This window comes from Abrus precatorius, unplaced genomic scaffold, assembly GCF_003935025.1.
Source record: "Abrus precatorius isolate BTA unplaced genomic scaffold, Abrus_2018 Scaffold2, whole genome shotgun sequence".
NCBI lineage: Eukaryota > Viridiplantae > Streptophyta > Magnoliopsida > Fabales > Fabaceae > Abrus > Abrus precatorius.
This window is the reverse complement of record NW_020874362.1, coordinates 25279284-25303967: the sequence shown is the minus strand read 5'-3', so window position 1 is coordinate 25303967 and position 24684 is coordinate 25279284. Positions and strand designations below refer to the sequence as shown.

The 24684-nt window shown below is 30.8% G+C and overlaps 5 protein-coding genes and 1 non-coding gene across 8 annotated transcripts; 3 read left to right on the top strand and 3 right to left on the bottom strand.

The window, feature by feature from the left end:
- Window positions 1–428: 428 nt before the first annotated feature.
- On the bottom strand, window positions 429–3951 carry LOC113858288 (tetraspanin-19). Of its 2 annotated transcripts, none has more exons than XM_027490850.1 (6): window positions 3599–3951; window positions 2894–2993; window positions 2076–2156; window positions 1840–1944; window positions 1050–1235; window positions 429–769 (listed from the first exon to the last, which is right to left on the bottom strand). In XM_027490850.1, the coding sequence occupies exons 1-6, from the start codon at window positions 3766–3768 to the stop codon at window positions 758–760; spliced, it is 654 nt and encodes a 217-aa protein (XP_027346651.1). In that variant the 5' UTR covers window positions 3769–3951; the 3' UTR covers window positions 429–757. The 2 variants fall into 2 exon arrangements, with proteins under 2 accessions (XP_027346651.1, XP_027346652.1); XM_027490851.1 differs by having other exon boundaries at window positions 449–769; window positions 2076–2120; window positions 2879–2993; window positions 3599–3929.
- Window positions 3952–4052: 101 nt separating this feature from the next.
- On the top strand, window positions 4053–4125 carry TRNAV-UAC. The gene has a single exon. It is a non-coding gene; the product is annotated as a tRNA-Val (tRNA).
- A 498-nt stretch (window positions 4126–4623) lies between these two features.
- LOC113860046 (putative ribosomal-protein-alanine acetyltransferase) lies at window positions 4624–5396 on the bottom strand. Its single transcript, XM_027492670.1, has 2 exons — window positions 5157–5396; window positions 4624–4853 (listed from the first exon to the last, which is right to left on the bottom strand). The coding sequence occupies exons 1-2, from the start codon at window positions 5389–5391 to the stop codon at window positions 4624–4626; spliced, it is 465 nt and encodes a 154-aa protein (XP_027348471.1). The 5' UTR covers window positions 5392–5396.
- Window positions 5397–5811: 415 nt separating this feature from the next.
- Window positions 5812–9231, top strand: LOC113859685. The gene is made up of 5 exons (XM_027492396.1): window positions 5812–6037; window positions 6124–6278; window positions 7048–7266; window positions 8733–8937; window positions 9200–9231. Exons 1-5 carry the CDS (start codon window positions 5812–5814, stop codon window positions 9217–9219), a joined length of 825 nt encoding a protein of 274 aa, XP_027348197.1. The 3' UTR covers window positions 9220–9231.
- Window positions 9232–13253: 4022 nt separating this feature from the next.
- LOC113858863 (pentatricopeptide repeat-containing protein At2g20710, mitochondrial-like) lies at window positions 13254–16092 on the top strand. The gene is made up of 2 exons (XM_027491648.1): window positions 13254–13628; window positions 14420–16092. The coding sequence occupies exons 1-2, from the start codon at window positions 13380–13382 to the stop codon at window positions 15668–15670; spliced, it is 1500 nt and encodes a 499-aa protein (XP_027347449.1). The 5' UTR covers window positions 13254–13379; the 3' UTR covers window positions 15671–16092.
- Window positions 16093–19897: 3805 nt separating this feature from the next.
- On the bottom strand, window positions 19898–23114 carry LOC113858631 (E3 ubiquitin-protein ligase RMA1H1-like). 2 transcript variants are annotated; one of them, XM_027491344.1, is made up of 3 exons: window positions 22958–23114; window positions 21479–21488; window positions 20032–20779 (listed from the first exon to the last, which is right to left on the bottom strand). In XM_027491344.1, the coding sequence occupies exon 3, from the start codon at window positions 20731–20733 to the stop codon at window positions 20032–20034; it is 702 nt and encodes a 233-aa protein (XP_027347145.1). In that variant the 5' UTR covers window positions 20734–20779; window positions 21479–21488; window positions 22958–23114. The 2 variants fall into 2 exon arrangements, with proteins under 2 accessions (XP_027347146.1, XP_027347145.1); XM_027491345.1 differs by lacking the exon at window positions 21479–21488 and having other exon boundaries at window positions 19898–20779.
- Between the last annotated feature and the right edge of the window lie 1570 nt (window positions 23115–24684).

Sequence of the window (24684 nt, the reverse complement as noted above, 5' to 3'; positions counted from 1 at the left end):
CAAATTAAAAAACATAACTACTTTATACAACACTAGTAAAATCTCAGTTAGGAGCTAGAATGCATTGTTTTAAAGTTATAAATCAATTTTCACACTTTCTAATGATTTTTTTTAATATAACATTTGGTTCTAATGAATTTAAACACACATTAAAATCACATTCAATAATTCAAAATCAAGTCTAACCAAATATACTTGTAAAAAACCATTTGCTTTCCCATTTGGTCAAGCGATTAATTGAAATTTATTAAAATTTCGAGTGTTAGAAGTACATTCAATAAAAGTTATATAACGCAAAAGTTACGAGAATTCAATCACGTCCGAAGTTTGAACAGAAAAAAAGACGCACAAGAAAATGGACAATGATGTTTCTGTGTTGATGCACTTGTCACTTAAACTACACGATGAATGATGAGTAACCAAGTTAACCAAAAGAATATAGATTCATATCTATTGATCCACTTTAGATATACTTTCAACAGAAGATACAGGGGGTTGTTCATTATTGGATTTTATACACGATCTATAGACATGAATCATGTATCATATAATGCATATATTTGATCATAACTGTAAGAGATTGGTGCAACAGATGCAAGAGTCACGATAAGCACTTGTTTTTCCCACAGCCTTTAATTTAATAGCTAATCCATCTCCAGCATACAGGTCCCTTATCTAAGCCCATTTGCACCGAAAAGGATTGCCTCACCCACCTTCCATAGCTCCAAACGTCAAGGTTCAATTTATAGCAATGACCTTACCTATTTGTCTGATTAAGAAAGAAGAAAAGTTTCATTTAAAATGCAAGAGATAATTTAACATGCTGACTAATACACAATACAAAAATTACTAAGCTTAATCCCTTTAAGATAACTAATATATAGTTACTAAATAAAATCCAATTACAATAGATACGCCATATAAGAATGAGGTTGATAGGTAATAGGTATTAGCAGCAAAGCAGGGAAAATATATGATAAAGGAAATTCAATCCAAGATGACTTCAATGAGAAAATTATGATCAATTAAAGAATTCCAATCTTTTTTACCTTGTCACTATTCCTAATCCATGCATCATTTTTAGGTCCATGCCCATACCCTGGATCAACAACAACATATTGAGGTGGAGCATTCTTCAAGAGTGGCACCCTGTCAAGAGCGTATTCATCATCACTGTCATAATATTGATGTGGCCCAAGTGCTTTGAGTATCATTGCCAATAATAAGGAGAGTCCCTGCTAGTTAACGGCCCACACAGCCATCCATCAATGCATCATTCATTAACCAAAATTGCAAAAGTAACTTCATCTTTCATTTTCAAAACCAGCAAGTAGTCAGTAGAAGTATGTGACAAAGCACAAGAAGAAATATGCACCAGGTGATCATGTATTGCATGGACCAGTCTTCAAGTTTTTATACCATAGAATATGCAAATGGCATGGAGTGATTATTTCTATGAAAGAATAATAAAATATATTTTCAAACATTTAGCTATGAAATACAGGAATCAAGTTAAAAAGAAACAGTGTCCCCTGCCACATCTTTCATCTTTGCTCACATAAAATGTGTGTAGAAGAAAAAAGTTGTTGCTGCTGTGTAGTACACATCCCCAAATTTGATCCAAGAAAGCAATAATATTTTTTAAAACTCGGTATTTTTCAATCTTTGTAGACAAAGTTTTCCATGTTAGTGTGCTTTATTCACAGAAGAGAAACTTAATTGTGTTGAAAATTTGTGATCATCTTGGAACCCATGGTAAGAAGTTTTGACACTCCGTAATTAGGCTTTAACAGTAATAGTGTCATAAATCGTTACACAGGTGCCACATACAGAGATTACCTGTACAGAAACAAGTGAAAGGCCTATCCATTTGCACATCTCATAATTTGACCTGATAAAATTCTTGAACTGATCAAAATTCCCTGAGGGGTCCTTCGGGAAGTCCTGGTTCCAATTTCCAGGTTTAAATGAATTAGACAAGGGTTAACCCATCTAATGTGTCACAGGAAGAGAAGGGTACAATAGCATTTAATAAACAAACACATTGCTGAGGAAGGTTTTTACACAAAATATACCTCCTCCCAATCCTGGTTTAGAAATACATCAACAGATACTGCAGCCTCTAGCATGAGAAGCAAAACCACAAACAACATATACTGTGAGCAGTCAAGGTCTATAGTGCCTTAATGACATAATGGTCACATAATGAGATATTTTTGCAATTGAACACAATCTTAATGTTGGAAGCTCAATACAGTGCACAAAATTAAAAGTTTCCACACTGAAAAATATTAGTGGTTTTATTTGACAAGTGCCAAAAGCATTCAGTACACAAGAAATCAGTGAATTTATTCAACAGAAAACATTCCTCAATTAAATGATGAACTGATTATAGTTACCTTATTTATTGTATTATTTATTTTATTAAAATATGTTTTTTGTTAATATGCATTAGAACCTAAAATTGAAAGTCTCTAATTCAGTGTGGCAAAATAAAGGTTTCAGAAATGAAAATTGTATTTGGTTAATACTTAGCAGAAGTGAAATTAAGTAAAAAGTGCTGAAAATTAAATCATTAAGTACACAGGGGATCAATACATTCAGCAACAGTAGACATTTCCTCATTTACACTATTAACAGATAGTATTTTTACCTTATTTATATTATTAAAATTATTTATCGTTTAATATGCATTTAGCCTTTAAAATTAAAAGTCTCTAATTTAGATTTTAAGAAGTTGCTTAAAGATATCGTAAGAGCAATTTTGTAATGGCACAACCTAATTTTTAAGAAATTACATATCATTGCATTGCATCAGAGCCGTATCTGATACCAGTACATGTATTTGTGCATCAAGGTTGAAAGTATAATGGTAAACTGAAGAAAAGGATACCAAATACAGGCAACAGCCATTAGCAGTTTCAGCAGCAACATGACCTGAACAAGTGATTACACAGAATGTAACTCCAAGGCCAAGAAACGTGTAAATGAACCTGATTGCAGAGAAAAAAAAAAGTTGTTCACAGCCAGATCAGAAAACTTTATAATTTAAACAAGAATCATACAAGCTAGAAATACTGTGTATTTGAAAACGATTATTTCTCAAAAAATTGACAAAAATTAGCATTTTTTTTTTAAATTTAAAATGTTGAACAAAACATACAAATTTTAGGTGCCAACCAATGTGCTTCTCAAAATGGACATATAACTCCATTGAAATCATTGGGTCTCTCAATTCCATTAACAGCTTGGAAGTTAACAGAAAGTAGAATTCCACAGCTTTATCATGACAAACACAAATTCCCAGTTAATAATTAACTTTTTGATTGTCTAAAATATTATCTTCCATCCAATACATTAATAACATTAGCAATAAAAAGAAAAACCATTAATAACATTAAACCAAATAATAATTTCCAATATTTAATTTAACTTTTTGAAATGTTTTTCTCTGCTCCAATCAACATTCGAGTCCAGGATCTTCAAATCTTACTTTCACGGGTCCATCAAGCTCCAAAATTTTCTCACTGTCCACACAATGGAAAGAGGGGCTACAAAAAAAAAAAGGAAGTGGGGGGGGGGGGGAAGAGATTTTTACCACGGAGGTGGGTAATCAGAATCGTGACCAAAGGGAAGCTCACCCATCTGCCTCTGCCAAACCCTAATCATCCAAGCAGAGTATAGAATCATGGCTAACCCAGACATCCCAATCACCGAGTTCACCAGCTTCAATATCGATTGTAGGCAGCTTCTCAATACCCTCACCATTTTCTTTGTCAAATCCAAATTCACCGAAATTTGAAAAAATGCAAACAATTTAAACCCCCTGAATCGAATGAAAGCAAAACTACAAGATGGAATTAGAATGCAAATAAACCCTAGCTTGAAATCTAGGGCTCCACCGCGTATCCACCGATGTAACAAACCAAAGAGGTTGTTTTTGTTTTTGTTTTCATTTGATTATTTTATGGCCATGAGTTTTTCAAGCGATTATGACGTCAGCATGTATTTTAATCTGTAATTTAAATACTCTTTGGGAAAAGTGAACCGTAGTTGCTGTGGTGTAGTGGTTATCACGTTAGTCTTACACACTAAAGGTCCCCAGTTCGATCCTGGGCAGCAACATCATCTGCAAAGCTGTTTTTGTTGGTCTACTTGCATTTCCTTTTTTAATTTCGAAAAAAACCATTTGAAAATTTTGTAGTTTCACTCTGTTGAGAAATTTCGTCAAGGCTCATTAAATATAAAAGTAGGACTTGTATCATTTGATAAGGTTTATATCATTTTATGAGAAATTTTAGCAACATATTTTTTTAATATATTTTCAAACACATTATTTAGTTATTAATTAAAATTTATTGAAACTTGATAAAATTTTGAAAGTGTTAATAATTTTAAATTAAAATTTGTATTGTAATAATTTTGATAGTTAGATGAGAAAATTGAGTGAAGGAAATGGAGAGAATCCGAACTCAGTAGAGACAATTGTAGAACATAGTTTTCAAATAATACAAAAGTAAAACCACAAGCCCTCTATTAAATGCTTGCCTTTCATGACTCCTTAAACACTGTTACAAAAATGTTCTCTAAATTGTGTATAAAATGTTTATTCAATTTCTCATTTCAACTGGAATCGAAGTCCAAGTACATCCTATAGGCATTTCTATCTGAGTAGTAGTAGCCTTCAATCAAAGTGTCAACTTGGAAACCATGTTTCTTATAAAGGTTCACTGCAGGAGTCCTCAAGGGATCCACATGAAGCATTATGCGCGAAACTTTCCTTGTCCTGCATTTCTCAATTGCTGCTTTCAGTAGAGCCTCTCCGTGACCTCGCATCCTCCATTGCTCCTTCACTAGCAAAACCACAATGTGGCACACCCATGTTGTAAATAACCAAAAAATTGAAGATTCAACACAAGTACTTCACTAGCTAAGGGTTATGAGGGCAACCCAGAAGACCAAAATAGTCTCATCTTTACAAGTAGTGAAAAAGCTTCAATCTATTTAAATTGGGTAATTTCATCAAACAGGTTATGAACATAACTTGAATTTGGAACGAAAATACAACAGTTATCAGAAAGACGAAATTTGAAATTCTGAATGCAACCATTTGTTTGAGACTTAAATTGATCAAGAAAACGAAGTGGGGTTGGAACCTGCGAGCTTGGTGATTGAAGCGTACAAGGAAGAAGGCCAAGAATACATGACATAGCCTGCAAGTTCACCATCTACGTGAAGATAAAGCAATCCACTGTTCTTCTTTCTCAGTTCGTCTTCAAAAAATGAAGCAAGTGATTCGTGTTTGGGAAAGATCTTTCTCTCCAATTTTACAATCTCTTCCACTGTCTTAGCCCAGTTTCTGTTAAGCTCAACAATCTCTACCTTCACCATGACTCGTTCGTGAGTAAAAGAACTTTCAGATTCTATTTCCTTACACTATGGAGAATCTTTGGTTAGTTGTCCAACGTCAAAATTAATGAAACTCCGAACATGTAATTAGAGTCATTCTTTGGTTAGTTGGGCTATGTATGAATATTTTTCATCTGGTACTTTTTAATTCTTAATTCTTTCAAATTATTAAATGAAAAATATTAAATATTTATTATATTATTAAAAAAAATTATATATATATATATATACGACAGGATTTATTTATACCGGTATAAATTTTAAAAAATTTATATTAACTTAAGTTTATCCTAATCGTTAATTTTTAATTTTATATATATATATCAAAAATCAACGGTAGAAGAGTATTATACAGACAACATAACGCCGAAATCTGAATACTAATGATATGCCGGGGGAAGCATGAATTTTGGGTGCAAACTGCAAACTGAACACCAGAATCTAAGACTAAGGATTGAGGAGGCTAATGTTGTCGGTAATAAGGTGGCCACACCCTTCTTCTTCTTTCACCTCCCTAACTCAAACAACGGCCTCAAATGTTCACCAAAACTTCAATTGGGCCAACGCAACTGTTTCAAGATCTTTTGCAAAGGGAAAGAAGAACAAGTCACACCCTTTTCTCAGGAATATATTTTTGTTCTGTAGGACATACACAAAATGCTATTTAATTATCAAATCCAATCTTCTTATTCTGTTATTCCAAATTACAGGGATTCTCAGCGTTGCCAGAGGATAGTCCATGGGAGAGTGAGAATATATGGAGCTCTATTGCACTCTATCTATTCACTCTGCATATTCCTCTCAGTTTTGGAGGCTTATCCGTCGTTGCACTATTTAACGGACACCCTGTTCTTCCCCCACAAACTCAGGTCACCTTTATTATCTTTTTATTTTTTTATTAAATAAATAAAGTAGATGATTACTCTTATTATAATTATTGCTTTAAAGGAGCATTTCGAACACCTTACAACGTGAAAATAACCATTCAATCTTGTTGAAATGTCATTCCACAACGCATGTTGACTTATTTCTTAAAAAGGCCAAAGCACTTGCCTCATAATTTATTTATTTTTTATAACTGCATGGCATTTTAATAAACTAAATAATTATAAGAAGTTTGTTAAAAACTCTGCTGTTAGCATTTTTCTTAACTATTGTAAGTTTATTAAGCTTCTTAATATAATTTATTTAAATAAACTCTTTTTAATTTAATTTAATAAATTTCATCATGAAATTTATGTTTTAAATTTTCATATAGTAAAAATTTATTGAATAAATGTTTAATAACTCTGCTGACCCAAACAATAGTATAGATGAATAGTCCTTTTTTTTAAGTTCTGTATGATTGAATTGGAAGTTGCTTTATAAGATATTTTACTGCCCTCCCACTTCTAATGCTTGGGGATAGCTTTCTTTTCTGAACGGTGCTTTAGTGTCCACTTGTCCAGTGTGTACAGTAGAAATTTTTAAGGCAGTGCAATAGAGCTTCAATTGGAACTTGTGTTTCTATGTGATAAACTAGAAATGGCCCTTCATCTAGAGTATGTTCTGAATTTACATTTTGTTAGAGATTAGATTCATTGCTACAAAGTGTTTTAGCTTTAGATGTTTTAACAGTTTTTTCATACACTGATGTAGGCCTTATCACTTCTCATCATTCAAATTCTTGAGCTTAATGGAGCTCTTGTTTTATTGGAGTACACGGCCAAGCCACAATACAAGTTTTCAAATTTCTTCAAAAATAACAAATTATTGAGCAAGAGAAACTGGATTTTGTCATCAGTTCTGGGATTTGGGTTTCTTGTTCTTCTGATTTTCCTGACATCTCTACTTGCTGACAGATTATTTGGCTCCAAGGTTGGTGATTGTACTTTTTTCCTATTATTTCTTATCATTTGCAGGAAAAAACAATATAAACTATATATGTCTAACACAAAAGTAGTAACTATCCTCCCGTTGTCTTTGCCGCTTTCATAGCTTACATAGTAGAACAACAAGGAGCACACATTCACCAAGGGGTGTGGGGGTGTGTTAAGGCTTAATAGAATGAGGAGTGTTTGCAAATATAGTAGTTTCTAAAAGTAAACAACCAACAAAGGCTAAGGTGACTGATTGAACAATGTGAAAACTTTGAGATTGGCAAAAAGGAGGAGATTAACTGGGATGAAGTTGTGAGTAGTGTTAGATAATTTCTCTTTATTTGTCGAAGGACTTGCCATGCAATTAATGCATGGCCTACTTTTTGTAAAGCACAAGGTGGTGTCCTATACCAAATGTGTCTTATTAGTTTGATATCTCAAGGCACCATCAAGAATCTTCTTTCAAACGTCATAATGTTCAATACCAATACTTCTGCAGTTGGTGAATCAGAAACTTCATCATGTTTTTTTTTTTCACTTTGTAAACATCTTTCTTACAAGCTCTATTTTTTTATTTTTTTGGCATTAGTACATTGGTATGATTGATAAACCTTGGCTCAGTGAAGATACCCCACATAATGCAAGTTGTCCTAGACTACTATGCTAGACCATGCGGCAAATGAGGTATTTGGGCTATAACAAACTTGTCTACATGGCAATAGGTGTGGAAAATATAAGGGAAATGTGGGAGGGAAGTTATAGGTCTATTGAATGACATGTGTTATCTTTTCTTTTTCTGTCTTGAGAAATTCTAAAGGTTTATCTCTGTTGTAAGATACTAATTACTTAAAAGAAATCCAAATTCCTATCAACTTGCATTTTTCTTTTCTACGTTTCTTATGTTTCTTTTTTAATATCAGAGTTATAATATCTTCATGCATGGTATTTATAATTTGGGGAGGCTCAGAGATAATAGTTGCCAGAAAAATTGTCTTATCCAGTTTTAAATAAGATCCAACCTGATAACAGAAGCAGTCAGGGTTATGATTGCTTCTTGCTGCTAACTACTTTTTTGGAAAGTTGAAAATAAAAAGTAAGATTGTGTTTGGCATCTGAATTACAAGTTAGATAATGCTCTAAAGGAGCTATATGGTTTAAAACTGTGTAATAATTTTCGAATTCTAATTCAGTAGGTTAAATCAGTTGTGGAAAATATCGAATCGCTATTTGATAGCAAAATTTAGTACTTTACTGTGTGAGCTGTGGAATGTGAGGCATTATTATTACAAACCATGGAACTATCAATTTCTCTGGCCCCTCCCCCACCAAACTTCATGATTCTGTATGTAGTTATTCTAAACTTTGCAATTTTTTTAAAGCTTGTGTACTAACATGCTGAGAAGGATTGAAAATTAAGAAATGATTATGTTTTTCTTTAATTAAACTTTTACCATATGCATGCAGCCTGTGAACAACCCCATACTAAAGGATATCCTCTTAAATAGTGACATCTCAAGGGTGTCCTGTGTGGTTGCTTATTGCATTGTCACACCCTTTTTGGAAGAAGTTGTTTATAGGGGATTTTTGTTGACATCACTTTCCTCTACCATGGAGTGGCAAAAAGCTGTTTTCATAAGCTCAGTTATGTTCAGTGCAATTCACTTCTCTGGTGAGGACTTTCTTCAATTGTTCATCATTGGATATGTCCTTGGATGCTCTTATTGCTGGACTGGGAATTTGAATTCCTCCATTGCTATACATTCCTTGTACAATGCTTTGACCTTAATAATAACTTATTTTTATTAAATTATATTGACTGAAATAATTGAGCAAAATTGTTGACATTTTCTGTTTTACCTTCTTTTAAAGGGTTTTGATATCCTCTTCTGTTAATGCTCAATGATTTTAAATCAATTTGTTGATTGGTGCAGAAATCACGTGTCTTTCTTAGCAACGGATCCTTGTGTAATCTGTCCCAATAATATTCTACCATAATGCTAAATGTCACCAATCATGGTTAACATTTAAATAGAAATTGGGAAATTTACGAGTGGAAGAACTCCAAAACCTTTCCTCTATTTGATATACTCCCAAGACTTAACGAAATTGAACTAGCTCGTTTATCTCTCCTACTTTTTCACTACTATTTCCTCTTAGACCTTAAATAATAATATTAAACTTAAACATAAGTAGAGTCTATTTGATAAATTTTTAATTATTTAAAAAGAAATTAATTTTAATCCTTAGTTTTTTTAAATTTTAGTATCTTTAGTCACTAATAATAATGTGTTTACCTAAAAAAATGTTGTGTGTCAAATAGTACATGGACCACCTTATTATCAAAGTTGATTCTCTTTTGTTTTTATTTCAGTTTTTTTGGTCAATTATAATTTGAGTCATTAAATATAAATATTTTACCATAACTATCAAATAACTTGGTGAGTTGGTTCAGCGCGGGCTCAGTAACTTAAAAAAAAGGTCATCAAACAAATTGGAAAACATTTTGAGAAGAAACTTGGGCTTATTTATTTGTTTAATGTAAATTTAGAAAGAAATTTTCAAATTAAAATAACAACAAATTTCATCTTTATTTTGGATTAAAAAAGTTATTTTTAATTAACTAATTTTGTATAAAAAAAACAAAACTTTCATAACGTGAAAAGTATAGGTAGTTTTGTCTAAACATGAAACGAAAGAAAAAAAATTCATAAATTTTACCATATTTAAGTAACACATGACTCAATCAGATAATTTTGTTACACACAACACAACATGCTTATCTTTTTCTTTCTTTTTCCATCACCAACATCATTAAGCAAGTGTGTTATGTTATGTGGAACAAAATCATCTAGTTGGATTGTGCCTCACTTGAGTGTGGTATAATTTTTAAAATTTCTTTTTTCGTCTTATGTCTAAACAAAATTATCTATACATGTTAAGTTACAAGAATTTCATCTCTTTTTAAAACAAAATTCATTAATTAAAAATAAAAAATTAATTTAATCTAGAATAAAGATAAAACTATTATTGATATGGCAAATAGAAAATTTATTTTTTATATTTTAATTTGAATTTTTTTTTAAATTTATATTAAATAAATAAATAAGCCAAGAAACTTGCCTTTGTGGAAGTATATATATCGATTAATCACTCTTTAATTTAACTAATGATTTGGATTATTAACTTTTCTTGTTTTCTTCAATGCCCCTTAATTCTTTTTATAAGTAATTTTCTTCAAGTTAGGTGGACAGCACATAAATATTACATGAAGCCGGAGACATTCTACCCAAACTATAATATTGAACCCCCTTTTCCTTGTATTATTTGAGGTGCAATCCTTCTTTCCATGCAGAAATTTTTATACTTTATTCAACTTTATTGTTCATATATTATTTTGTTGACTACACAATCAAATTCTTATCTTCCTCACATTCCAACTATGCTAACGAATCAATCTGCTGGATTCTGGATTCTAGACACCCACTTTATGCATCACTTGTGCCAATAGCCAACCTGGCTTTACAATAAGCATTTCTTTCATAATGCTACTTCACTAAGAAATTAAAAAGGAATTTTAAATAAAAAAAATTAAATATTCTAATAATAATACATTTTATTTCTTAATGCATTGAAGATACGTACTGACAAAACGAAATTCCTTTTATTCTTCTTTATTTATTTTATAATAATTACATTTTCACACTAATACTTATTTATTTATCACATTACTCATTATATTTTTTTACTTTTCGTTTTTTTTTCCTTCTTTTTTCTTTTATTTGCTTCACTCTCATTTATTGGAATGTGTGGTGGGTGAGGGGTTATTTATTTATAGAAAAATAGACTCTTTTAAAACGAGATAGACATACAAACAAATACCATAATGGGTATATAGATTGATCGAACGTGGAAACAAAACTATAGGAAGGGGGAAAAGAAGAAGAAGAAAAGTTGTTATTTTTAAAAATTGTTTAAATAAATAAAAAATAAAAAATATAATTTTCTTAAATGTTTTTCGTCTATTTCCTTTCACTCTCAACCTTTTATTTTTAGTGTTTTTAATCTCCAACTAAAGATTCCAGTAAATAAGTTAATTCGAACAGAGTGAGCTAGCAATGGGGCCCAGCAAAACTCACTTTGCTTTCAGATGTGTCAGCGTTACAACCTTGGCACTGGCGTGGTCCCCACTCACCACACATCATAGAACGAGACTTGGACTTTATGCTTATCCCGCAATCAACGTAGGCATGAATGGACGGCTCAGATCAAAGTTCAAGGAAGCGGCACACACCGATCAACGCCACGTGTCAGGTGATGCGTTGGATCCCACTAGACATGCTTGTTTAAAGTTGCTTCTACCACCTTGTAATCTGTCTCACGCTCTCAAACCAACCCAAGATTTCCTTTGTCTTTCTCTCTTGAAGAGTTTTTGTCTATTGTTGCTATGGCTGGGTTTGAACAGCAGATGAAGGACAGAGCCAAGGAGATCAAGGTTTTGTTCAAAAAAGGGGTGAAGATTGTGGGAGATTCATGCAAGAAAGGGTGGAACAAAGTCAAGCATATCAAACGTTGATTCTAATTGTAATATCAATTGCATACCTTATCTCAAATTCACTTTATTGGTTTTTTTTTTTATGCTTTGTATTATTTTGATAGGTTTGGTTTGATATAAGTTGTCTTCTATGTCACTAGCTATTTCTTCTATTTTTTTGTCCCTCTCTCCCTTTTTGGGTTGCTTTTGTCCGTCTTTACGGATATAATTTTAGAGTGTCTATGGATTGGTATTTAAAGTTGTTCGTGAGGAGCCAATTAAGTTCCAGATCTTTCTGTTTTTGTTGACTCAATTTATGTGATATATAATTTTTATACCATTCTTTTTGTCATTATTTTTTACTTTTTATTAGGGCGTGTTGGAAATTTGAAAATTATATGGTTCAGGATTCGGATGCAAACCCAATTATTTTTGTGCTAGTTTACGCGAGTATTGAGTGGAGATGGTCAGGATCAATGATCATGGGCTTGTTTCTTAATCATGATATTCATTTCGATTTGAACGTATTATTCAGATAAATCAAATAGTGAAGAAAAAGATCCACCAACGCTAGATAGATTGAACCTGTCTCCTATAAAAGTTTTGATGTTCAGGTTTTGAAGAAAAAGTTCAGGTTTTGATGTGAGCACTGTTTTCCTTAATTCGTTTTGCGTAAGGGAATAATGAAATGACGAATTTCAATGATGTATTTGGGAAAGTTTATTGAACCAATAACAGTACTTTGGGGTTGAACGTGGTGCGAGTGAATAGAGACAAGCTTTTGCCTCCTATTGAGGCTTTCGAAAATAACATGCTATGGAAGCATGTTTCAATGCTTTATGAAATTTTGAAAGTGAAAAAGGAACTAGAATTAAATTGCTTGTATGTGCTCACCTGCCTAGCAATTCACTGGTTAAAATCAATGTTGTGAATAAAAAATGGTGAAAGGTAGACTACTTAAAATTGACAAATAATCTAAACTCAATTTAACTCCAATTATGTCTCATTACTCCACTCTTTTTCACTTTTTTAATTCTTGCTAAAATCACTTGAAAATTAAAATAATTAAATAATATCTAATACTTGAACAACATCTCATTACTCCTAGTTAGAGTGAAAGCATAGTTTCACCATTATGGATGGCTTAATAATACATGTTAAAAAATTATGGAAAATATTTATTATTTTAAAAATGATTTTTTATAATTTTTTTAAACAAAAAATATAATAGTAAAATATTTATAAACATTTTAAATGAAATAGAAATATATTTTTATTCTATTATTATTACTTCTTGATATGATTTTAAGTACTTAAAAGTTAAAAACTTATCCTTACTTTTTATTTTATTTTTATAACAAATTATTATTTTTAAAATGAACTCATCTACAATTATTGAAATTAAACTCTTTGGGTCAATCTGGGTGGGATCCACTGTGTGCAAACTGCAGAAATGAGAAAAAGGTTAGAAAGGGGGAGAGTGCCCAAATCAATTTCTTCAACCTCTGAACTGAGATCCTTAAACCCTGGCCAGGGTTTTACTTAATACTTTCAAATTGCAGCGGTAGCAACAAACCAAAATGATGAAGCTCACTGGCTCAAGATGGAACCTGTGCGGCGTTAACGGCAACGCTTCTCGTCTATTTCATTCATCTTCAACTCCAATCGATTCCCTCTTCCTTCGAATTTCGAAGGCTGAAGACCCCACCATGCCCATGGCTCCTATCCTCGACCAATGGGTTGAAGAGGGAAGAGACATCAAACATTCTCAGCTCCAATTTTTCGTCAATCAACTCAGACGATATCGTCGCTTCAACCATGCCCTTCAGGTCCACTACGTTGCTCCTTTTTCTCTTTTGTATCATAATTCGGAACGTGTTTTAAGTACTCGTTTCAGTTTGTTGATTTCAACGGGTTCTTTTCTTTCACTACTCATATTCTCACAAATTATATTGTGTTAGCTTCTCAAATTTACTTTTTTTTTGTTTGCCTTTTATGCAATTTTGCCACCTTTTATTGTATGAAATTCTAACATATATAGGAAACGTGTTAGATGTGAATGCTCTTTTATGTCAGAATGGGAGAACAAATCTCAGTCATTGCGTCTTAGTACGAATTGTGTTAAAATCTGTTGTATACAAATATTTTAAAAAGTCACGTAAATTAAGAAAATTGGATTCTTGCCATTCATACATGGTGAGATTTATCATTTCATTTTCATATTAAAAAAACATTTTCACAAGATACATCTTGTACATGATTCTATACTGGGTACTAGAACCACAAACTTATGCGGATTCTGGATCAGCTACAGTTGTGACGGGACCCTCTAGCTTAAGAGGGTTTTGGTAAAAAGTAATTTTAGTTTTAGTCAAAAAAAAATTTGCTTAAGCGAGAAAACTCGCCTGCAATTCCCACCAAAACTGCAGGTGGATCCAACTTATGCATAGGACGTAAATTAAAGGTGTAAATGAAAGGAAGTAACTACATTGTTTCTGTTTCACATGTACATATTCTATAATAATCTAGTGCTCAAGTTCTGCTTTGACTAGAACATTTTATTTGATATGATGGCATTCAAGGCCAATAATTGTTGGATCATTGTTTTAGCACGTGGCAGGTATCAGAATGGTTTAGCGATGAAAGGAACTTGCATTTATTATCTGGAGACATTGCCATACGACTTGACTTGATAGCAAAAGTCCATGGCCTAGATCAGGCAGAGAAATATTTTAGTAGCATTTCAGACACTTCGAGAGATTTTAAGGTCTACGGTGCTCTTTTGAATTGTTATGCTCAACATAACTTTGTAGAGAAAGCGGAGGCTATCATGCTAAAAATAAAAGAGTATGCTTGCAGACATGCAGTAGACATAGTGCTGAGTTATAATGTTTTGTTAAAGCTCTATGCTCGGATAGGTGAATATGAGAAATTGGATGCTCTAATGCAAGAAATGAAAGAGAAGAACATATACAACAGTTTTACACTTACTACTCAGCTGAATGCCTATGTGACCAATAATAACGTAGATGAGATGGAGAAGTTACTGACCCAGATGGAAGCTGATCCCCTGGCACGTGTGGACTGGTTCACTTTCTCATCTGCAGCACATTGCTATATTAAATCTGGCCAATTTGAGAAGTCCTTGGCAATGTTGAAGAAATCAGAGCAATTAATCAAAAAGAAGAAAAAGAGGGCAGCCTATGAATCTCTTCTAACTATGTATGCTGCTATTGGGAAAAAGGATGATGTGTATCGGATTTGGAGTATGTGCAAAAACTTAAATAGTTCCCGCAACTCAAGTTACATATCTATGTTAACAGCATTGGCGAAGCTGGATGACATTGATGGAGCTGAGAGGATTTTGGAGGAATGGGAATTTGAAAACACATGCTTTGATTTCAGAATTTCAAATGTGATGATGAGTGCTTATTGTAAAAACGGTCTGCTGGAAAATGCTGAAGCTTATGTTCAGAGGCTTTTAAAAGGACGCAAGAAATTAGATGGAAGTATATGGGGTAGCCTGGCACATGGCTATTACAAGTGTAATGAAATGGATAAAGCAGTTGAAACAATGAAGAAAGCAGTCATGGCGGGGAGTCAACGAGGATGGAAGCCTTGCCCTTTTACTTTTGCTGCATGCATTGACCACTTTAAAGACAAGGGAGATTTGGAATTGGCATTTGAGATTCTAAGGATATGTAGGGAAACAAGTCATTTCTCTGCTGCTACCTTTGATAGACTGTTCAGTTATTTGCATGGTGAAATCCCAGAAACAAATGCCTTCAATCTGATAAAAGGAGAATACAATCTAAAGACCGATGAAGTTCAAGATGAAGAGGGGTCTAGATTCACTGTAGTTGAAAAATGATGCAATTGGTGCAGTTCATCCAACTCATATTAAACTGTATCTGATTTGTACATACGTAAAGTATCATTACTTCACATTCTAGGTTTTAGGTTCCCCTAATCCACTGCACTGCAGCAGAAAGTGATGAACACCATTCGCTCAAAATTGAATCTTTGCAACACCCCTCGTGATGTGTTTTGATCCACTTACATTTATTTCTTAGGTAGAATTACGTTACACTTCTAAAAGAAAAACAATGATTGATGGCGTGAAAAGCTTTTTATATTTATAGTGAGTTTGAATTTAATAATATTAATAATAACAATCTTAAATTTGGGTTAAAAGGCTAACTCTACCCAAACGATAGTTCTTATTTAGCCATATATCTATCGTGTATATGATTGAAAGTGTACTTGGATTAAAAAGAAATGTTAACGACATTTTTTATTATTAAGAGTTAAAATTTATGCAGATTCATGAAATGACGTTTAATGGTCACGTATAATTTTATGGTTTTTTTAATTAGCTTTAACTAATAATAATGTGTTAGAGATTGAGTGTGTTATACTCATCTTGATGAAAATATTGAAGGGGTGAAATTCATTTAGAACACTAATTTGGACTTACATAAAAAGAACTACCATCAATCAACAAATAACAAACTTCAAACCCAACGCATCTTCCTTATCACTATAATCTCGCTATATTTTATCATGTTATGAGAGGAAAAATAATGAACCATTTATAGCAGAACTTAGCATTATTTGTGTAGAATAATTCTACTTTTGTGTCTTTCTCTCTCATATTATGACATTGTCATGTTACTTATTAACATAAGAGGTTCTAAATCCGTAAGCAAGATCAATTAAGGAGCCTTATGTAGCTATGGTTTCTCCCTATAAGAGGGGGGAAAAGAGCCCCTTCTAAGCTCTACCATTGCTACATTATGTGTTCAAGTGTGCATAGTCTTGAACCTTTCAGTTAATCCATAAATCTGATTATTATTGGGCCATTGTTTTGTTTGTGTTGTATCAGAATGGATGAGCAATAAAAGAAACCTGCATATATGTCCTGAAGACATGGCTGTACGTCTTGAATTGATATCAAAAGTCCATAGCCTGGGGTAAATTTGAATTATATAATTTTTAATGGATCATGTGTTTTTTTGCTGGAAAGTAAAAAAAATAATTTTTGAATGCTAAAAAAAATTATTAGATACTGGATTAAGTATAAATAAGGTATATGCGAACCAATATTTTTAGAATACTCGTTAAAAAATCAAAAGTAAAAAAATTTTTTTTTTAGAAAATTATATTAATGCACCTCTTATTATTTTTAATTGTATCACAACGTGATTTTTAATAATTTTTTAAATTCTTTGATTAAAGCCAGACTCATAAAATAAAAAGAAATAATCTTTACAACATATTTTTAAAAAAAAACTTTAATTATTAGGTGAAATGCCATATATATAGATCACAGTATATTATTGGCACTTTTTAAAATAAATATTTTTTTTCAAAGTTTGCTAATACTATTCTTAAAGCCACTAGGTAACAATTTTTTTTAAACACTAGGTAACATAATTAAAATGCTCTACTAAAAAGAAAAAAAAAGTAAATAAGTCTACTAGAACAATGATTAAGAAATTAAAGATAAAAGGTTTTATGAAAAGAAAAATGTTATCAATTTACTCTATTATGATTTATAATCAATCCTGTTATGATATTTAATATAAAGTTATGTATTAATTTCTTAACTAGTAGTACCCCAAAGACATTGTAGATAGATTTATAACTAATAATGAGACACTATACAGCTAGATAATAAATGTATCCAAAAAAATAGCTAGATAATAATGTTATAAAATTACTCTAACAATAAATAAAATCCAAATCCTTCATATGCTGAATAAATCATCATTGGAGATGGATGATGTAATTTGTTAGCAAAGCTTTCAAAGGAGGAGAGGGCATGTTGCTATTTCTAATTTTCTATCTTGTTAGAGAAAAAAAATACAGATCTAATCAGATAATATTAATTTTTCTTTTTAAAACAAAAGCTTAATCATCATAGAAAAATAATTTTAAAAAAGGATAAATTCTATAATTCTTGAAAATATCGAGGATCAGCAATGTGAGATGAAGCCATAAAATAAAAAGCTACACATTTAAGAGTGAGTTATATGTGAGGACAAAAAAAGGTATACATTTGATTTTTCATTATATCATTTATTATATCTATCATTCTATCTCTCAATCATTCCGTCTCACTTCTCCATGCCTGATTAGCTACACTCATTGAAAATATTAGATATTGCATAATTTTATAAAGCTTTTCAATTTATTTTATTTTGAATAAATCAAATTATTTTTTTTAAAATTTGTCATAGTCAATAGTAGATAAATTATTTTATATTTTTCAGTGATAGCTAAAATTATATGATATGATATTACTTCCTAGTCAGATATTTCTGAATATATTTATAATTAAGTTGCATTACAATAAACATGTATTTATGAATGTTTTCCAGCTAATATTATCACTCTCTATTCTTTTATCATGTAAAGTTCTGCTTCTTCATTATTATTTTTCTTTGTTGTATCTTTACCTCTTAAAATCAACACACTCCAGGGGTATCCAAACATCATTTTCCATTGAAAAAGCAGAAGATTTCAAATTTGAGGAACTATGTGGCTTCACAGATGCCGGTAATGGTCAATTGTGATGACAAGTTCATCATTAAATATCTTCGTCTATAATTCACAATATAACTTGTGATACACAACACATAAATAAAGTTTGAAAAGGAAATATTCTTACAAGTTTAGGTGATCATTATCAAAAGCATTAAAAGAAAAAAATTTAAAATGTACGTACACAAATTTTAGAAAATTACAGGAAAAACTAATTGCTTTCTGAAAAAGCAAAAACAAAAGAATAAAAAGAAATGCAGCCCAATCCAATTTCAGCCTTCTAAATGAGGCAAAAGCATAAGGAATGCTCTCTTTGGAACATAGCTTGAAAAATTGGGACCACAAATCACTTTCATTCACAAAACACAGTACTTTAATAATTTTTTATCCAACATTTTCAGTTCCTTTTACTAATAGTTTTAAATTAAAATAAATATTTTATCTTTACTATTCTCACTTATTAATAAATTATTATCTTTCCTTAAAACATGTATGTTTAATCCTTGTACAAGTATTTTTATAGTTTTAATCTTATTGTTATACCTCTATTAAGAAAATGCAACTCTATAAACAGTGACTTGTGTTAATAGTATCATAAGGATAAAAGTTAAAACGTAACATAACACACTCTCATATGTAAATTAAATTGTAAATTTTGTATGTATAAAAATTAATTTGTGAATGAGTGTGAATTATATAAAATAAATATGTATTTTAATCATATTTTTAAGTTAGACTAATAATTGAATCAATAAAAATTATTAATTTATGATTCATTAGTTTAAATATAATTAAATTAACATTGAATAAATAATAATTAAAGTTATATTAATATATAGTATATTAATTGATAAATTAATTTAATATCATAAAAAGTATCACATAAAAATTTAAATTAACTTACAAAAATCATATTGCATGTTTTACGAGATAAAAAATTTATCATTAATAACTAAATAATAACAATTCTTAAGCCAATCAATTTTACCAACTTTTTACCTGATTTTGGTCAATTCTTAGCCAATTATCAAGAAGTTTATGGTTCCACCAGTTTCTCAAGTTATCTAAATGGTAAAGTAATCGATTTCGATTCAATCACTCAAACCGACCATTATCATTCTGATTGTTAGGGCAATGTTGTGTATTGACATTGATTTTCATTACATTCTTGCGACGTGGAAGATCATGACTCTGGAATTGAGTAGACGCATTATATATTTGCATGGACAACAGCACACTGTACCTCCCAAGCAACGGATAAGGCATAGCTTCCAAAGGCAGCCTTTGTATTCATCATGTGCCTGTCCTTCCCAATAAGCAAAACCATTCCTATCCTGAATCTGAATAAAATATGCTAACAAGACATTCAACGTTCTTCTTACCTCTCCTACTAAGATTTATTAAAAACTATGAAAATCGTATAAATTTCACCTTCAATTTAATGATTTGAATCTTCTCACATTTTTATATTTTTTAATAAATTTTAATCAATAACTAAGAATATTTTAAAAAATATATCTTTACAACATGCTGAAAGTTCAAAGCTAGAATACCAAGTAAAGTTATGCAACTATCTATTTTCATATAGCTCAGACAGAGACTTGTAATTACAATTACTCACACATCTCAGCATTACTTTGCATACAAAGGTGTACTGTAGGTACAGATGAAAATAAAAAAGAGCACTCAGAATAAGAGAAGACATAAAACTAGGCTGCATAGGAGGAAAAAACTTATTCTGCTGAGTGATTTATCAATTTGCATTAAATGCCTCCTGGTCCTTGGGTTATTGGCCTCTGAAAGACTGTATGAATTAGGATATGTGTATATGTTTGACATCTGATTACCAAAAACCCTTGCATATATCATTCCACTAAATATTCCAAATGTATTATTTAGTGAACCACCTGTGCTAAGTATTGGTGAAGTATAACCATTTGAAATTGAATTAAATTGTTGAGAATGATGATAAGGATTATTGGGATGATAATAAACAGATGTAGTATTATGTAATCTGGGGCCCTTAGGTCTTTGTGGTATGACCATTCCTACTTTATGAGTCTTTCCTCCGGAAGATGTTGTGCTTGGGCCACGGCCATATAATGGAACTAGAGAGGATTGAGAAACTTCCGATTTGCATACCGGACATTGTCGCTTCTCTTCTTGTTCATTTTCTAAAGTGATTCTTTGAAAATGAAGCCATTTATATATGCAGGGCCAACAATAAAGATGACCACAAAGTGTGACTACTGGCTCTCGAACACACTCTAGACAGATGTTGCACTCAAAGCCACCACAAACATTTCTATCAGAATCTGCAATGACATCACTTGAAGATTTCCAGTTTTTATTCTGGGGCTCAATCTCCTCCTTACGATCTAAGTCCATTTTGGCCTTTTAGTTAGACAGTATGTTCTCTTGTAGGTAACTGAACCTGAAATGCACAAGCACATGCACTATGTATGAGACATGAACTTTTGTTGGGATGGAGGGTTATATTTTAAAAAGCATTATAGAAATTCACAAGGAAAAAACAATCCTCAAAGCTAAAAGTTAAAAAAAATAAAAATCAACCTCAATACTGCAATTGTTTAATTAATTTCCTTGAAAATATGGTTTGGTAAAGCAATTTTGGTCAGCATATATAGACCAAAAATATATCAGCTTTAAACCTTCCAGGCATCTAACATATATATACATTCACTGTTGCTTGAAATTGATAAACGTAGGTTATGTAGATAGAAAAGACACCGAAAATTAATAAAGTGAGATATCATCCAACCAAAGTGCAGCGTTTTCTTCAACAGTTTGATTAGGACCGTTCCTAAAATATAAGTAGTGTTTATGATTAAAAAAAATAGTATATACCAACCACAACTTTTAAAAATGAGTCTAAATTTTTTTTAAAAATATCACATTTATTGTTTTAAAGTTATAAAAATATAATAAATATTTTTTAATAAAATTTTATTATTATTAATTAATAATGTTAGCACTAAAGATTAAGGTTAACATTTTTCTTTTAAAAAAAATCAAACTCCTAGGATCAAGTCAAAACATTTTTCTTAAAAAGAAAAAATCAAACTCCAACGATGAAGTAAGAAAGTTTATACGATGTTAGAGTAGCAACGACATTACAGAAACTGGAAACTACATAAGATGATAACTATTTTCAGCTAGCTAGGCATATAGCAAAATGGGTTGGTTGGGGTGGGGTCAAGTTTGGCTAAGTGGTGATAAGTTCAAGCTGTGGTAACCACCCCTTGACGACTAAAAGTTAATGTTTATGCAATAATTGCTTTGAAAAAGATATACTAAAGTACACTACTCCTATACTTCAATGTCGCCAAATTTGGAATCAATCAATCGATTCAATTCTCCGGCCAACAAACGATAATGTTTTGCGTAATGATACATGGAAAATGGTTTTTATCAAACGGTATTGGCCCATGATTTTCAATATCCTTTCCCCATGATTTCTAACAAAGACTTTTTATCCTTAATTCCTTAACCAAAGTTTTAAGAATATTAATCAGTAAGACCCAATATTTAGTACTTATAGACCTTGTGGTGAATGAAGTATGTCCAACCATAACTATTATGTTTTATTCCTTCAGAGTAATTTAAAATAACTGCATATTTAATATATGTTCCATTCTTTGAGAAAAAAAAAGTGTGGTAAGGAAGACTGCAGATCACCAATCCCCGCTGGTCAATAATTGCAGGAAAAATATTATAAAAAATATTGCAGGAGACTGTTACGGTTACAGACATTAAATACATTAATTGACAAATTAAATTTTTCTGTAGTCGACAGATTAAAAGTATATTTGCAGGCTGAGCTCATGCAACTGTTTAATAAAGTAAAAGTATTATATCTGCAGGCATAACGCATCAAACTGCTCAATTAAATAAACATATTTTCAAGAATTCAGCTAGCAATAGAAAATCTAATCGATGCAATTTATTCATAATACTAAAAAATAAAATCAGACCAGTAGATAAGAGAGAATTAAGAGGGGAAGAGAAGAGATTCTTCTAATTGAAACAAGCAAGCCAATTTCATACTATCTCTCAAAGCAGAAGACAAGTTGAAAAGACAGAAATTCATATCAACAATCTCAGGGAAGTCATGCATCATGGCTAAGAGAGTGAGAGAAAAAAAAGAGTTTATAATATCTAACGCCTATCACAAAATCAATTTTCAGGAAATAGCAATTAAATTCTTTTTCCTTTTAGATCTGCTGTAAGAGAACAAGATTCAACTATGGAATACAGTGCCTTATATTGAGCATAGAAGTGAGAGCCAAAGGTAGCGTTTCCATCTATGGGAAACGTAGAAAATAAGGATCTCGATTATCAAGAGAGTATTGAAAATAGTTTAGCTTCCTTGCGGAAAGTTAAAGCAAAAGCAGTTCCTCACAATAATCCATTGAAAAAAATGAAAATTTGATAGAAAATTTGAACACCCAGATGAAGAAAAGAGGGAAAGCACAGTAGAATTACAGAGGGTGATTGAAGGAAACTAAAAATGAAATTGCATGCCCCATGTGTTGACAATTCGCACACATCCTGTGAAGAGAGACAGAGAGAGAGAGATTAGAATACTTACAGAATGATTTGTTGCGTTGCAAGGGTGCAATCACGAATGTTGGAAGTTGAAATGAAAAGATTGGAAGTTGCGTGAAAAAGCAGAGAAAGAATGGAAGAAGAAGAAGATGAAGATGAAGATGAAGAAGAAGAAGAAGTACGAGGGAAAGAAACAGAGTTGGCAGATACTGCGATTTTATAATAAACTTGGAAGACCGGATCCCCCAATTTTAAACCGGTTCAACTCATCCATTTTAATGTCCTTCATTTTTTTAATATTTTTCAATATGCAGTCATTAATTCGAGTCTAATAATTTAATGTGCCTTTGAATAATATTATAAAGTTGTAAATTTGAATTTATGTAAAATATATATCATAAATATCAAAATAAATGTGAATTTATATTTGTTTAAATGAGAATTCAAATATATTATTTATAAAAAAAATCGAGTCTAGTTACATGACTAATTAATTTAAGTTTAGTTGTAATTTTAGTTTTTAAAGAGTATAATTAAAATTTTAATTTATTTTAAAGACATATTTATTAATTTATTTTAATTCAAAAATTGAATTAAAATTTTAGTGTTATTCAATAAAATCCATTTCTGATATCATGATAAAAAGATCAAAGATACATAAGATTAAAAAGTAAATTGACATATTGAAAAACTCAATTATTTACTCATTTTTAAGAGGTTATTTTGTATCAAGAAAATTTTTTTCCCTCGGTAGTGATAAAATTTAAAATTAATATAATACATAGATTGTTTTTATTTATATTTTGAATAAAATAAAATTTTATGTACACATCAAAATCAATATAAAAGACAAATGGCGTACAATTGAACTGTTGAGCACTCATATCCGCAAAGGGGATGGATAACCTTCCCTGACGTGGCGCCACATACCACACACGGCTACTCACTTCCCGAGGAAAACGAAGCTTTGTCTAAATAATAAAATAAAATCTAAGGTGTGTCTTCTTTTTGACAAAAAAAAAATATCATTTTCAAAAAATATATAATTTTTTAAATTAGTATCACTCCACAATATACACTGATTAGATAGTCAAAAATATCTATAAAATGTTTTGTCTTATTTTATACAAATTATTTATAAAATTATATTTTTTTCAAAAAAATCGTATTTTTTACATTTTTATGTTTTTTAAATATATACAATAAAAGCTTTTATATGCTAATTTTTTATAAAAAAATATTATAAGAGAATATTACAAGATTTAAAACATTAATAATATTAAGTACAATAAAAAAATTATATATTAAATTTTTACTATTTAAAACTTAATAATGCAAAAAAATTATTTACGGATCATTGTTTTATTTTGGAAGTTCAAGATAAAAGAAATAAAATAAAACCTAACTCAAAAAATTATAAGCTGTTGCGAAAAAATAAAAATTTTGTTGTAATTTTTCGTGTACGTCTCTTTTGAATTTTAAAGTTTTTACAGATCATTACTTTAACTTTTTTTAAGTTTTTTATTAATTTTTAAATAGATAAAATATTTTTAAAATGTACAATTTACACTAAATCATTTATATAGAGTTTAAATGCTTATAAAAGATTATAAATTTAAATTTCTACTGTGTATTCCATTAAAATAATTTGACTACATAATTAATTCAACTTCTATAATACCAGCGTACATTATTAGGCTTTCTATGAAAAAAAAGAAAGAAATTACCAAAATATAATATTTTTAACAACATTATAAAAATTTAAAAAAA